This window comes from Rhinopithecus bieti, unplaced genomic scaffold, assembly GCF_001698545.2.
Source record: "Rhinopithecus bieti isolate Rb0 unplaced genomic scaffold, ASM169854v2 scaffold_63560, whole genome shotgun sequence".
In the NCBI taxonomy this organism is placed as follows: Eukaryota; Metazoa; Chordata; class Mammalia; order Primates; family Cercopithecidae; genus Rhinopithecus; species Rhinopithecus bieti.
In genome coordinates, this window is record NW_016826568.1 from 1,946,866 (window position 1) to 1,963,697 (window position 16,832).

At 31.0% G+C, this 16,832-nt stretch overlaps 1 protein-coding gene across 4 annotated transcripts in view; it reads left to right on the top strand.

The window, feature by feature from the left end:
• The window catches only part of EPHA5 (EPH receptor A5), a 358,795-nt gene that overhangs the window by 299,155 nt on the left and 42,808 nt on the right, over nt 1-16,832 (top strand). For 2 of the 4 annotated variants that reach the window (XM_017863467.1, XM_017863468.1), the window contains exons 9-11: nt 5,528-5,593; nt 15,060-15,127; nt 16,437-16,562. In XM_017863467.1, the coding sequence (XP_017718956.1) occupies nt 5,528-5,593; nt 15,060-15,127; nt 16,437-16,562 (260 nt within the window). The remainder of the gene's footprint in view (nt 1-5,527; nt 5,594-15,059; nt 15,128-16,436; nt 16,563-16,832) is intronic. The other 2 variants (XM_017863470.1, XM_017863469.1) reach the window with 1 other exon arrangement.

A 16,832-nucleotide genomic window follows, 5' to 3' on the forward strand; every position in this document is an offset into this window, starting at 1 on the left:
TATAGATTCTCAGTAAATGTTTACTAATAATGAGAATGACTGTATCTTCTACTGCAGCAAAAAGTTTAAGAAAGATGTTTAATATTTGATACAATTTAGAGTTCAAATATATTTTGGAATAAGCAAATTATATCTAACGTGTTTAATAACATTTGCTAATTGAATCCGTTCCTTTATCTGTGGCATTCGTGGAGGAATAACCTAATGTTTTATAATGATCTCTGGCCCATTAGAATAATGAAGTAAAAACACAGAGTCATTATTAACGTATAGCTTAAAAAATATCAAAGTGTTTTCTAAATATATCTCACCTCAAGTTTGTTTGTTTGTTTGCTTTCATTTAGTTTGATATTTCTAGATCCTAATAGGTTTTTTTTTTTTTTTTTTTTTTTTTTTTTTTTTTTTTTTTTTTTTTTTTTTTTTTTTTTTTTGGAGTAAGAAATAAGGAGAGTGTCTGATTACAGTGTTAATGTGAATCAGTTTTGTTTGTGTTTTGACTTTTCCTTAACATGAATGGCTGTACATGAGACCCTTATATTTACACAATTTGGGAGATTTTTCAAAGAAATTCATGATAAGTGCATCATTTATTTAAGGTGCACCTCAGTCATTTATATGATTTAATCTCTATTTAAAACATGGCTTTAAATAATGTGGTAGAGTTTGAGTCACCAAGTATTTTTAAGGCATTGATCTTTTAATGTTGAAGGTGCTTGCCTCTTTGATTCCTAGTGAGGGCTCGCTTACTACCTTGCAGAAGGTTGCCTTCTTGCTGTGTCCTCATATGGAGGGAAGGGGCAAGGGAATTCCCTCAAACCTGTTTGATAGGAAAACTGACCTCATTCAAGAGGGCTGGGCACTCATGATCTTATCAACTTCCAAATGCCCTACCTCTTAAAATCATCGCTTTTGAGGTCAAGACTTCAACATATAAATTTGGTGGAAATACATTTAGTACCATGAAGTTTTGCATCCTGAAATATTTTAAGAAATGTATAAAACAATTAACATTGTAGTGTTAATTACAAGTGAACAATTTATTCAATGTTATTTGGTTAATATTAGTTATGTGTTTAAATTCTTTTTACTCATTTAAAAACTCATGGCCTTTAATAACAATATATTGCAATAAGTATCATAATTAGATTTGTTTAAATTTTTTTTGAAATTCTGAAATACAACTTTAAAAAATGAAATCAGAGTGAACTAGAAATATTTCTATAATGTAATTAATGTAACATTTCAGCACAATATCTCTTACAGGTTTGACATATGCCTATGCCATCATTTTACTTTTCTTCACACTGATTTTACCTAATTTTAAAATTTAATATTATACCTTATTTACATTAATTGCTTCATAGACTTCACATATATACTTTGGTTTACCCAACAAATATTTTATCATTTAGTTGCTTTAAAATCTATGCTCAGCCTTATGTATATTACAAATAATGTATATGATAATAATATAGCTTGCACTTTGCCTTAAGACTGTCTTATAGTAATATCACTTAAAACCTTTCTAAGTGCTGACTGTGAGCCCCAAACAGTACAGAGAGCTTGACATATATGATCAAACTCAAACCCTACGTGGTATAGATTTTATTATCTCATTTCATCAGTGACTAGATTATCCAAAGCTATGCATCTAGTAATCGATATATTCAAGACTGCTCCTAGTTTGACTACAAACCCCATGATCTAACTATTTTGTGAAACAATAGGGCCAAAGCATGAGAATATTTTATTGCTCTTTGACAGGTTTAGAGTATTGTTTTCTAAAGGATTGGTGCCACTTTTCAGTGTCACTTGCCACACATTAGAACACTAGGTCCATTCTGTTTCTCTAGCACTGAATATCATCGTTTGTTGTTAATTTAATTTAAAATAGGAAAATGATGCAATCCTTTAGCTTTCTTCCTTTGTTACAACTAAAATAAAAATATTTTATATGTAATTCAAGTACTTCTTTTGTGAAATTACTCTTCTTGCTTTTTTCTCATTTATCTATTGACAACTTAGTGTTTTCTTATCCAATTCTATGATCTCTTATTTCATAATTTAAGTCATAATTTATCCATAGCCTGCAGTCTTGCTTCTCCGTTCCAGCATCTTTGATAATTCCTTCCCTAGACGAATAATCACCTTGCTTCCATAGGAGGGAGGTTATCGTACTTACGTAGACACACTTCATACCTGTATTGATCAACTCTGTGTAAGAGCTGGCTAAAGTAATTTTATTTGAATCTTCTTTGGGTCTGAAAAGATTATGGTATCATATTTTAATCTGATGAAGGACAAATGGAAATATCTTGTTAAAACAAAGATCAACAGGTTTTTTTAATTGTTATTATAAGTCAAAGGGAGCTAAGCTATTTTAAACTTGGATTAAAACAATCTTGTTATAGCTGCATGCAGTTATGTACAGAGTTCTAGGTACTAAACATCGATGGGAATACAGATATAGACTGTGTTGAATCACAGATAAGATTCCTTGCTATTTCTAGCACATTTTGGCTTCTATTTCGAAATCATCTCTGAGGCTTGTAAGCATTAACCTATACTTATTTGAGTATTGGTTGAGGGAAAAATATGTTTTTTATACCACCTGATGTCAAGCTGTTACTGTGAAAGTGTCTTCAGAAATTATTTTAAAAGGTTATTAGGGGGTCATTATCAAACTTCTGATGTTCATAGAAAAGCAATTTCAGCCTTAGTTTTATTAATAACATATTAATGAGAAGTATTATATAATCACCAAATCCTTAGAAAACATATTTTGTGGAAATGATTTTTTTAAATTGCATTGGCCATTATGTATTTATATTAGTTAATCTGAATGTAATTTTTATTTAGTTCTATTATGGATAAAAATATTTAGTCTAGTAATGTCATATCAATTATGAAAAATATAAATTATTCTGAGATAATGAGAATCCATTCTGTCACATCAATTATGATAAAATTAAGAGTAATAGCTAACACTTTTCCTCCAAAATATTTGATATGCCAGACACTGATAAAAGTAAAATATATGTATTCTCTCACTTTATTTTCACAGAACCTCTGAGAAAATATATATATATTTATCACTATTTTATAGCTGTCAACCAAATAAGGAAGGTTAACCAAATTATCTAAAGCAATTTTATGCCACCTTAAAGCAAATGCAATAAAATAGAAGTATAAATATTTAATTTTATATGGTTCTAGGTTTTTTAAATCACATTTTATTGAAATTATAAAGTAGAATTCTAATGATATGTAAGTTGATTTAATTTATTGGATTTGGTGTTATAGTGAATTCCGTGTGAGTGTATGTGTGTGTATGTGCATACTTATTCATAAGACACAAAGCTTATTTTTTAATTAAAGCTATATAAAATGTTATTATTTTTAGAATTGTTTATGTGTTTCTTGACACAGTTCACTGACCAAGAGTTAGACAACTCCTGTTAGGTAGTAGCCAATCACGATGCAGTTATTGTTTTCCCATGTGCAATTCTATATGAATTTATAAACTGTGCACACTTTCAACTAGAAGGATATTTGTACTTTATTAGGAAATGGCATCATTTTTTCCTCATTAACATATAATTGGATATATTTGTTAACAACCAATAAATTGTACATTTTTTGTTGAGTTGAAACTGCTGTTTGAAATGAATTCATGTATGCAGGCTTTCTATTTTAGTAGATATCAGTAAATTGAGGTGATTTTATTATTAGTTAATGCCAATTATGGTAAAACACTGACTGCTTAGGAGTGTCATTCATTGTGTTTAAACCATGCAGAAAAAAGAAAAAGAAAACAAACAAACGAGCAGTCATTCTCATCTCAGAAAACTAGCGGTCTAACAAAGAGGGCAAACAGTTTTTAAAGGGCCAGATATTTGATTTAGGCTTTGTAAGCCATACATTCTCTACCCCAACTCCTCAACTCTGCCACAGCAGCACTAAAGAAGCCATAAACAACAAGAAGTGAGTGTTCCAAGAAAACTGTATTTACAAAAACAAGTAGTGAACTGGATTTGGCCCTTTCTCTGTGGTTTGCCAACCCCTAATCTGAGTGCTGCAACGAGGCAGAAGCGGTAGGAAAGTTAACTTATATAAAATTGTAGTAATTGTTGGAGACATTAATGCAATAGGTGTTACTGTAAATAAGTATATCAAGATCTGCCAAAATGCTCTACAGATGTCTTAACTACTCTTAGATTGTTTTAATATTCGGATATACTGTAACTCTGACTCTCAATATCTCCACAGTGAAAATAATGATTTGACATAGTCTTTAAAATGTATTATAATAAATAGACAAATTGGAAATAAATGTTATGTAGCAATTTTTTAATCAGAATTTCATTTTAGTGACAGTAAGATTCTCAGACATTTAGTAGTACTGCAAGTTAAAATATTGTCAGTGCTACAAAGAAAATACATTAAAATTGTCTACTTTTTCTTTGAAAAGATCCATTGGAATTTTATTTGAAAATAATCATCTATCTTCATTAGTGTTTGCAAACTTATTGGAAATTTATGTTTTGTTTACTTATTTTTTGATATAAAATAGAGTAGATACACTTCTAGAAACGAAAGTTCCAAACAGATAGATTTTAAATGAAAGCCTATACATGCTGGTATATTGTATCTTTACTGAGCTCACATTATAGTTTTGTTGTGATCACTGTAAATGTTATTCGTCTAAAAATACCTAGAAATGAATGCATTGAAGCACTAAATAACTTATGTCTTTTATTCTGCCATCAGTTTACATGTTTTCTATCAGTAAAGTGTATTTTAAAAAATAGCTTACTTTGTATTTCCTGGATTTATTACTATGAATATGTAGAAAAATTACAAGAATCTTCAGTGTTGCAATATCTGGAAAAATGCATGTATTCTGTATAGTTTACTTTTTTATATAGCAAGTGCTCTGAAAATATATATTTGGAAATACAATTTTTAAATCTGGAAATGTAAAATTAAATTGGTAGACCTCAGTAAATGATTTGGGAAATTATATATGCCTAACATTTTCAATAGGCTATGATAAGTAATACCACAAGCATAAGAAATCAGTGGGTCACACAAGAAAGTCTTTATAATCTTTCCACGTTTGTAGGCTATGTGCAAAACATGTATTTAAAGGACTATTTAGGATTTCTTCTGATGTAAATTTTGAGGGAATTTCTGAGGAGAGATATATTAAAATGGGCTTACATCTTTATTTATGTCTATATTAATTGCATACAATTAATTCAAATATAATGGCTCATGACATTTCCTACTGATAACCACTTTAAGCAAAATAAAAATAACAGTTTACTACAACTCTGTATTTCTTAAATCCATAAAATGCTTCTTAATTTGAAAGGCACTGTGGAAAAAAGTTAATTGTATGCATTTAGAGATTTTTGATTTTGAAAAGGAAAGCAGACACCTGAGTAAATTCATAGTGTCTTTATGCTATATTTGAGGGAGTGGGATCTCTTCCTTATCTTGGGCTCTCTTGTTTGCTTTTCAGTTGCTGCGAATGTGGCTGTGGGAGGGCTTCTTCCCTGTGCGCTGTTGCCCATCCAAGCCTAATATGGTTAGTGTTCCCTCCCACTTTCACTCCTATGTGATGTCCACCTATATGTATTACCGTTGGCATTTCTTTTCTTTCTCCATTTGTGTACATTTGAGTAGAATAAAGCTGGCTCCCCAAATTGAATCCTAACAAGTGATTTCACAATGGATTATTTCAAATAAATATTCTACATATGGCACATCATCCCTATGTCAAGCATTCATACGTCTCTTCTGAGGCTTTTACTGTGGACCTGATTTAAACGAGGGAGTTGTGAGATTACAGTTATATGTTCCACATTTAACATGCCACCGTTTTCGTTGTTCCATTAAGTAAAAACCATGTCACACGTGGAAGTAGAATGCTACCTCTGTCAAGGCAAAATCACCTTTTCTGTCTCCCAAAACCGTGGAATGACCACAGTATAACTTGGATCTTCTATTGTCATATCGTTGTGAATACATGTGGCACTGGAAAACAAAGCCACATGTAATTTCAAATGGTTTACCTAATTTTATTAAGCTTGAATTATTACAGATATTAGAAGTGATATTCTCACTTTGATACCAGTGAAGTAGAAAATATGCACATTTTTCAATCAGTGTCCAAATGGCATACTCTTAATTATTTATAAGTACAAATCCTAAATATACATCTGGGGTTATGACTATTCACAGATGCATTGGAACTCCTACACAATGGGAGCTACTTTGTGAAAAGTGAAATACTCCAGATAATTTCTTTCTAGACTAAATAACCTAAATCCTTGCACTATTGTACCCAGTTGTCATTTGTAGTCAGAATTTGCCAAGGAAAGATTTCTAACGCATATTACAAAGCTATAGAGTTTCCTAGGGGCTTTTAAAATTGTTGGATGTATTCTCTAGGTATAAAGTAATATTTGTTGCTTAAAAAATTGTGTGTGAATGAGGGTATACAGATGTGCAAATGTGAGAAGTGGTAGAATGGATGCCAATGATCTGAGAACAAGAGACAGTGAACGGACATAGAATGTTGTAATTCAGAAATATTTTTGTCAATTTTTAAAAAATTTTGAATTTGGAGAAAGTTTTAAAGTTTAATATGAAGGTAAAGATTTGTTCCAAATAACTTACACAGGGAATTCTTATGAGCATGGGGCTTCAGTGTCAAACTAAATACAAACTAAAATCTGGCAAAAACTATAGTAGAAAGTTTGGTTTTAATGTGTGTGTGTGTGTGTATGTGTGTGTGTATGTGTGTGGTGTGTGTTTTTGTGCTATGAAAATCTAAAAATGGTCATTGAATTGTCTATTCTACTTTAGTGTCAATTATAGTTGTTAACATAGATAAATCATCTCTGAAGCAGAATAAGCATAATTTACAACTTAGAAAAGAACATTGATACTGATGCCTTACCTTGAACTGCATCTCAAAAATTCTTCAATGGAAGTGTGAACATTTATGAGTCTGTGGCTTTGAAAGTATTGGAAAAGACTAGCTTTAGCCAGATTGAAATTCTTGATTTAAAAAAAATAGTATATTTTTCTAGTGTATTGTTGGCTTCAGGTGGTTTATAAAATGAATAGAAGAAAAGAAGGAAAATAGGAAGGCAGCACTCTTATTTAAAATAAAAAACACATCAGTAAACTGAAGATGACAATATCTTTCTTCCAATAATGTTAGAAATTGTGAAGGCAATGAGTTTGTTTGTATATGTGCATGTGTATTTGCCTGTGGGTGTGTTTGTGAAAAAAAAATAAAGATTTAGCCACATATGTATTTAGGCACTCAGTAAAATGCTACCAGTTTTCATGGAAAGACTCCTGGAAAAGTTGGAAATATTAAAAAATGTATTCTTGGTAAAATAAAACAAATTAAAGCCAAAGAAACAAACTTTAACTGAGTTTATGTAAACAATAAAAAATTTGTCCAATTTTTTACTGGGTAGGAATCAGAACTAAAAATGCTTTATTGCTATATTTTGTGAAGTTTCGTTTTGTAATTTCATGTTACTACAAATTTTCTGTTAAGGATGGTATTTGTTTAGATTAAAGCACTAGGAAGAAAACAACCTTATATAATAAAAACTAAGAGCTGAGAAGAACCATTTATCTAGGAGAGTCAGTAAAATACTAAGAAATCTGAAATCCTGTCACCTAATTTTGCATGTCTCATCATGCCAGCATTTCCAATAACCACGTCATTCATTTTCAAAATTCTATCATCATCATTTGTGAACAGACACATTTGCAGTTATAGAACAGAAATTTGTAGACTTTTAAATCTTAAATTAATTCCATTGTTTTTCGTGTCTTGAAAGATCACTCATGAATCCATATGTGGTTAGTTTTGACCTTAATATAATATGATACATATATATTAAAACTATCCATTGTAAATGCATTGACTCTTAGAAATACCCTGAGATAACTTGTGGAAATTTAGGGATCCAAAGAACATTGTTTCAAAACTATTCATCTAGATTCTTGGCTCAGCAATTCCAATGTGTTGACACTTTTGCAAGGCTCTGAGATTCTGATTTTTAATCTATCAAATTTCCCACCAGGAAACCACATCCATCGTTTAAAAAATACATGATGTGCCATTTTTAAGATGATATTTGTAATTACATGTTGCCTTTTAAAATCCTTTTATCTCAAATTATTTTCATCAGTATAGTTGCCTGTTTGCTTTGTTGTGACATTCATAAACATAATGTTAATATTCCAAACGTTCTCCCTGCTTTGACAGAAATCTACCCAGTGATAAAAGCTATTTCTGTACTACTTCTGAATGAAACTCAGATGCCTAAAGTTTAAACACCATATCCCCAAGGCTTCCCACATTTTTAGCAAAGTTATTGTTTAAGTTGCCGTGGCCTTTATTGTCATCTCAACCAGCTCAACTTTCTAATCATGGTTTTACTTCTTAAAAAAAAAAAAAAAATCTATTTTTACAAACAACCAGTTTTGAATTGATGGTTTTAATGTAATAATGTCTCTACTTTCTAATGTTACCCCTTATCCCCGAATATTCATCTGTGCTTACGGAAATCAATGTATATTTATAGCATAATATTTATTATAAATCCATCTAAAATATCCCATAGTCCCAAAGTGGCCATTTCTTGCATTTTTTAAATTCAAATGAGTCAAATTATTTTCTTCATTCATTAGGTTTCACGCTTTTCGGTGTCTTCATATTATTTACTACACGCTTTGAGGGATTTAAGTGGCAAGGGAAAAGCAGTCACTATTTTGAAAATAGAGATATTAAATTCTTATTTTATTCATTTACCTATTATGTGATATGTAGATAATAAGCTTCACTTTTTAAATCCTTTTTTTAAATTTTAAAAGTATTTTAAATCAGAGACATAATAAATGAACTCTAGTGTATCTCGGAATTCAGACATACAATGAAGAGATTAAAACAAAGTCCAAACAAAACAAATTTCTCTGGCCAAATGATCATGATGTCTTTGAAACATTAACTCTTATCCTAATTTTTCAATACAGTTTTCTTTCTCTATATTAACTCTGTTTCTAAGATATCTGCCGGGGGTAGTATGGAAGTACTCTTCCCTTTTATGTAGCATGAAAGTGACATAAAGAAGAAAACCATCCCTTTGTAATAATTCTAGAACTCCATTTAAAGTGCTTTGTGGTAGGCAGATGGGAGTGTTGTTTGACATGTATATAGAGTATATTAAATTTCAACTGAAGGCCTGCTAAGCAAAATACGATCACAAACTGCTCCAAACTATCCATTTTTAAAAATAACTGTGAAACTTCAGACTACAGGAGATATTAAATGGACCTTCTCAGATTGAGAAATCCAATAGTGGCTTCCATGAAACAGTTAAAAATTAATAGGAAGTTATATACTCTAGTATTAGAATAAAACTTTTTAAAAACAGAGAGATTCAATTGTCATAGATAGTGTTATATCAAAATTCTGTCAATTACAACTGAATTCAACACAGAGAATAGTCTTTAGTTTATCTTTGCATATTTTGAAGAATTTGAAAATGTTCAGGTTTTCCTATTATAGCTAATTTTAAAAGAATTTGAATAATTCATTGAGAGATTTACAATTTCATGTGTATAATATTTTAGGAGATTTATTCTAAGAGTTTTAAAATTCTTTGTTTTATATAATATGAAGATACAAAGTGATATATAAAGTATCAAGTAAGATATAATTTAGCTTCTCACATGGCATTAATCATAGGGCTGTTAGCACTCTTGATCAAATGTGAGATAAGAACTCAGAAAATTGTTTTCTCATTTTGTGTGGTATAATTTTACATCATTCCCATATCCAATGAAGTATGTTTTTCTAAATAAGTAAATTCCTTTTAATCAGTATATCTGAAAATATTTAGTAAATAAAAATAGATTAGCTGCTCTTTTGTCTGACTTAAATCTATCTATGAAGAACTCAAAATGTCAATATTCTGGTAGTATAAACAAGGAAAATATAAATGACTCACACAGTTTTGCTAGCAGGACTGCCTAAATATCCAATGCCCCATTTCAGTACATATTCATTTGCATTCCTATTGAAGAATACTGGCTCATAAAACAAAATTTAATCCATGTTCAGTTTTTATTAGATACATTAATAACTTAATATTCATATGTTTATGTATTTTATGAGGATAAGTTAGCTGACTTTAATTAAACCTTTGTCTAATTGGAGAAAATCCCAAAGTGAAAAATTCAAAGTATTTTCTAAAAACCAGTATTATTCCTTTCAAGTTTCCAGCAGTGAAATACTCTATATACTGTCATTTATATACAACATTATGCAATGGTTGAGGTCCTTGTTATGTCAGAATACAGGAGTGTGCATATATGAAGAAATGTGACTTTAAACGAGGCTCAATTAAGAGTTTTTATTTTTTCTCATCTCATATAGATATTATTGTTAACTGTAATTTGTTGCTTTTGAATATTTTGCTTCAGTTTATAGGAAAAGCATCTCTTAATCAATCTGGAAAACAGCAGAACAATACAGGAGTATCAATTTCTGAGCTAGACACTGCATATGCTTACTCTTTTAAATAAATAAAATGCAAAACCACTTCTCCCCCTATTGTGTCCCGCTCTACTTTATTTAGATGAAGGTGAAAAAAAATTATTTAGAGCATATTTCTGTAGGCTAAAGCAATGGAAAGATCTGATAGTATGGAGGCTATTGTTTTGCAAGGATTTCCACTCCATTTTCTATTCTGTTCACTTATCCTTTCCTCATTGGTCACAAGAGTGCCATTTATAAAGTACTGCTTGTGTACGTTACTTGGTACTCTGAAATTCTTGACATTTATATCCCAAATTCATTATCAAGTCCCAAATTTGTACTCAGAAACTAAGTTATTCATTGGCTGTCCATCTCTACATAAATTTTTTTATTTCATGTATTACAGAAATCTTAAATATCTAAATGTAGATATTATAACTGCAACCAAATTTTAAGATCAACATTAAGAGTATCAAAATGTATTATCCAAATCCTTAGAAAAAGCATGGGAGAAAATAGATTGATTTCTAAATAAATGATAAGATCGTTGCTATATTTATATATCTAGCATCTCTCTAGGACATTTAAATAAATATTAATTAATGACTATGAGTATGAGTTATGCCTATGAATAATTTCTCCTGCCCATCTCTATTACTAAAGAGCAAAAGCACATTGTTTTATAAAAGAACATAAGTATAAATGATTAGAGGATGTGATTCCTTTAAATACAGACACTGCAGATGTTTTTAGTATAATAACGTCAAAGCTCACATTAAAATTGTGATAAAAGCAAAATTTTTAAAAAATGTTTCTTTTCCATTCAGAAAAAAAGACATCATTTCCAGAAAGTAGGAGGTACAATTTACATACAGAATGACATATTTATTGACTGTTTTCTGATTGGTTAAAATTAAGCATCTGGAGCGGGTACAGAACATGATACTGAATGAATACGCTTCCTGAAACGCTTTTTCAGTGAGACTGAACTGCTGCCTGAGTACCAGTCTCTGCCAGCTGCACTTTTACTTGCTGTTTCTTGTTGAGGCTTGTTTTAATGATGCTTCGGGGGATTCCAGAACTTAATTTTACATGTTAATGCGATATGCAGCAGTATATGTTATAGAGCTCCAGAGATGCCCATAGTCAAACATAACTCCTTTCAATTGCGCTGCTGACTCTCACCCTAGGTAATGCAATGTTAACTGCTCCTCATCAAGGTATTCCCAAGTCATTTTGTTATGAGATCCAACATTTTATTTCCATTTTCATACCAGGAATTTTCATGCAGCATAAATATCCATGAGGTTTATTTAATGATAAAGACTACTTGAGGATACAATTTTGAAAGCTTATCATTTTTTTTTTTTTGAAGGTGGGAGAGTTGAAGGTGGATTAATAGATGTTTGTTTTCTAATGCAAATCGTAAGAACATGTACAGCTTTTAGGTCTCTGTAGAGTTCTTCTAACAAAGTTGTTATTGTCAGTATTATTTAAATAACACAAATCGCTGGATAATTTTACACAATTGTATTTAGAATGTTATTAAAAAGAAATATTAATAACTGTTCTCTCTAGAGGCACATATATTAAAGGCTAAAAGAATAATTTTATATCTAGTGAAATTATGAACAATGTATTAAAATAAAACTTAGCTTGAATAGACCAAATATAATTTCAGTGTGGTTTAATGTATTTGTTTCTTCCCTCCTTTTCATTTTGGTGAGGTGATTTAAGATGTCTTAAGGACCCTGGAATGACAAATGTATTTAAGTGTTATGAATAAAATTTGAAGCCTCGTGATCCCTGTTGTGTATTTTTCCTCACCCAAGAACATTATATGTGTTAAGAATATTACTTCAAGTTTACTGAAAATTTACTAGTGTTACTTTACTAATAAGTTGCCAGATTTTTAATATGATAAAGATAACTGTATCTTTTCTTTCCTTTTTTTTTTTTTTTTTTTTTTTTGAGATGAAGTCTAGCTTTGTGGCCCAGGCTGGAGTGCTGTGACAAGATCTTTGCTCACTGTAACCTCCGGCTCCTGGGTTCAAGCGATTCTTCTGCCTCAGTCTTGCAAGCAACTGGGATTACAGGTGCCTGCCACCACGCCTAGCTAATTTTTGTATTTTTAGTAGACACTGGGTTTCACTGTGTTGGCCAGGCTGGTCTCGAACTCCTGACCTCGTGATCTGCCCACCTCAGCCTCCCAAAGTGCTGGGATTACAAGTATGAGCCACCACACCCAGCCAGATAACTGTATTTTTTTCCAAAAATGACAAAAGATGGATTGTGTTGGCCATTTTTGTAATATATATGTAGTTACACATTGTAAAATGACAAAATATATTCCCTTAATATCAAAATATACATATATTTTAAATATATCCTAGAATATGTAATCAAAGGACAGTCTCTGTTAGTGCATGTGTAATAGACACTTCATACACATCACAAAGTAGTTCTCAACCAATTTTGTAATGAAAATATTTTGTCAGTCTGTCATTTGGCTGTCTTTTCTTAATGCATAAATCAATGGAAATTTTGTTTTTAGTAAACTGAATGTTGTGCTGGGAGCTTATGAATAGTAAATTCACTTCTTTAGAGTTTCACTAAAAATAATTTAAATATTTTCATTTTAGCCAGTTGTTTAATGTTGTACGCTTAATCATCAATTCAGTGTTCATTCAGCACATTCCCTCTCCAAACACCTGTCATTGTGTAGACATAATCCAAATATCATTCTCTCGTTCATTTATTCATTCATCAATGTGACAAATATTTTTAGTGCCAACTCTGAGTCAGATGCCAGGTCACTGCACGAATTTACGGATGAATAAAATTTATTGCCATTCAAGAAGCTAAAAAGTAGTAAGGAAACCAACAAGGATACTCAAATGACTATGCTGCAGCCTAGGCTGGAAATCACAAGAGAGGGTAGAGAAAGCTATTGTGCTCCAAAGGGAAAATACTACATTAAGTTTGAGTATCGAGAAAAATGTGAAGAAGGAAAAAAATGGAACTGAACTTTGACAGTTGGAAATTGTTATGAAGAAAATCCTCAGTGAAGGAACCAATATGTGCAAAAGTATGGAAGCATGGAGAAATATCCTGGAGATTTCAAGAGAAAGTTTAGTACAAGTGAAGATGAAAAGTTGGAGTTGATTCCGGAAGTGTATGTTAGGGCTACATTTAGGAATCTTTATCTTATTATTTCATTAAATATTTCACAGTAGATAGCTAATGCAATAGAAAAGCATCTTATATACTGTAATTTGGCTATAGCCATGTCTAGTATAGTTTAGGAAAGGAGTTATAGAGTGGAGGAGCATCATTTTGAAGGCACTTATAGTAATGTAGAGGAAAAATATTAGGAACTTAATTGAGGAAATGTTAGAGTTAATGAAAAGAAAGAGATGAGTCGTAGTTCCTGGGATTTGGCACTAATTTGTTGTGAAGGACACAAGAATAAGTCTTTGCTTTTAAGGGACCAAGGCCATACTGTTATTAACAGGAAAAGAAGGCAGACTATGGTTGAAAGAAGTAAAGAAAAATACAGTGATTTCATTTTCAGGTCCATTGAGTTTGAATGTTTGTGGGATCCCCTATAAAATAAATCTACCAGAAATAAAAACATAACTCTCAAAAGAAATTAAACCAGTGAGATAGAAATATTAATTAAATTGATAGAAATAGATGGATTGAGAGGAGAGAAACAGAGATGTTCACATGGAGGGCCTATGAAAATGTCCATCCATCAATGTAGAGAAGAGCGAAAAGAATCAGAAAAGTAGTTGGGGATTTCAATCCATCAGGAATAATGAAAAACTAAGATTGTATTTAGAAGTTAAGATGTCATTTGTGAATCTTAGGAGGACAGATTTTTTTTTTTTTTTTTTCCAGTAGTAAGAGAAATTTGCAAAGACTTGCAAATTTGTGGATAATTGAGAAAACAAAGAAAGACAAAGGTTTGAAAAGTGAAGCTGAGAGGCTTTGCAAGTTGTAGTGAGTTTCATAGTTTTCTGGGTGGATGTGAGCAGAAAATAGTGGAGCAACTGAGGATTCCAAAACAGTAGAGAGAAAAACAAAAATCAAAACCCTATTGTGCAGGGTGATGAAGGCAAGAAACTATTATTTTTTGGGCAGTTCATTCAGAAAGACGCAGTGGCCATTTGAAATGCCAAAAAATAAAAATAAAATAAAGTAAAAGAGGAAAAGAGAACAACAATGTCTGGTATATAGTATTTGGTGAAGGGAAGTTTAAAAACAGGTTTGAATGGCTTCAGACTTCTTAGTGAAATCTATGCAAGATTATTTTCTTAGTGAGGAACACTGGCTAGGGATATAGGTCTCATCCAAACTACTAGTATGAAAATCAATTTAGGGTTGCAATAATTTCAATTGTGCTTCATGCTTCTGGGCTTGATGTGATTGATTCACCACTGTCAGATGTGGCTAATTCTAGCTTACTTTGTTCCAGGCGGTGTGGCTACAGCAAAGCAAAACAAGATCCAGAAGAGGAAAAGATGCATTTCCATAATGGGCACAGTAAGCAAATTGTAAAAAATAAAAACAGAATAAAATAAGGGACACTTTATTGTTATTTAAGTTTCTTTTCAGGCTAGAAGATTTATAATAATTGACCAAAATAGTGTTTTGTTTTGTTTTTTTAATATGTGTTCTATTTGTTACATTCCTGTAAAGAATATGGACTTGGGTACTTCTGGCATGCTTTAGGCAATAGCTGAATGCTTTATTCAATTATTTAAATAATATTTTCATTATAATCAAAATAAAACTTTTGCTTCATATAAAGAGCTATTATATTTCAAATAAAATTTTCTGGCCTATTCTAATTCCTAGCAACACAATGAGTAGAAATCTGTCATTAAGTAACATCACCAGGTTAAATAAATAAAATTTCTCAGGTTTTTTTTTCTTCTTCTTCTAGCATTTTAGTGGGAATTTACCTGAACAGATCCTGTGGCAGCAATCTTGGTTCAAATGACTTAAAAAGACCATGTTTTAAAAAATAATGCAGAAAATCATGTTTTAATAAAGAGTTTTAACAATTAGTCTAAATGAATTGAATTTTGATGTTTTATTATTTTTCCTTAAATGATGCAATGTGAGTTGGTTTGCCAAGTGAGTGACAAATATATTTGTTTTTTTCCCTCTCTGCCATCTTAAATGTCAAAATCATTAAAGCTATAACTCATGCTGCAAAGCATTGAGTTCATCTCCTAATCCTATCTTATTTAATATTATTTATTTCCAAAAAACTTGATGAGGTGATATTAGCAACCGTTAAAGGTGATAAAACTGAAACTCAGAGAGCATAAGTCTTGTCTAATGTCATGCAGTGACAGAAATACAGTGAGAAGCAGAATACTTTCTTTTGACTTATATGTCAGCCTTTTTGCACCATACCACCAGAAAAGTTACTTGAAATCGTTTTGTATAAAATTAAAATTAATAATAATGTGATTATATTGAATATCGTCCATATGAAATATTGAAAAATAAACCAGCAAATTAAGCGCTTGTATTGTATTGTCTAGTTCGGTGAATAACACTGTCTTAATTTGCCTCAGAGACTTTCTAAGTATTATCATTGAGAGGTGTGTTTTCTCAGATATGTCATCACTTATGCATTTCTTGTGCCTGCAAACAGATTTCTAAAATTATAAAGCTGATATAGTTGTACAAATAACTGTAACTCAGGAGAGGGCTGGTCCTTGCAGTTTGGCTACTTCTAGGAATTAGGGATTTAAGCCATACTTACATGTTAATAAAGTTCACAATTTTGCTCATCCATCACAATTACTTCTATTTTAATGCCGATTTACTTTTACAGTTAAACTGCCAGGAGTAAGAACTTATATTGATCCACATACCTATGAGGATCCCAATCAAGCTGTCCATGAATTTGCCAAGGAGATAGAAGCATCATGTATCACCATTGAGAGAGTTATTGGAGCAGGTACAACAATGTGTTTGACTTTGACTTTTAACTCTTGTTTGTATTCTAGAATGTAATATATCAGTGTCCTGATCTAACAGAGAATGTTTTTGATCCTTTGTAATTGGCTTACATTCAAAGTGATATGTAATTGATGACATTTTAATACAACCTTCTGTGTAACTCATGCTTAAACCAGCAAATATCTGGTTTATAAAATTTAAAAACAGCAAAAAAAATTTAAATAGATGTTTCACTATTTTATAGATATAATATACATATATTATATAT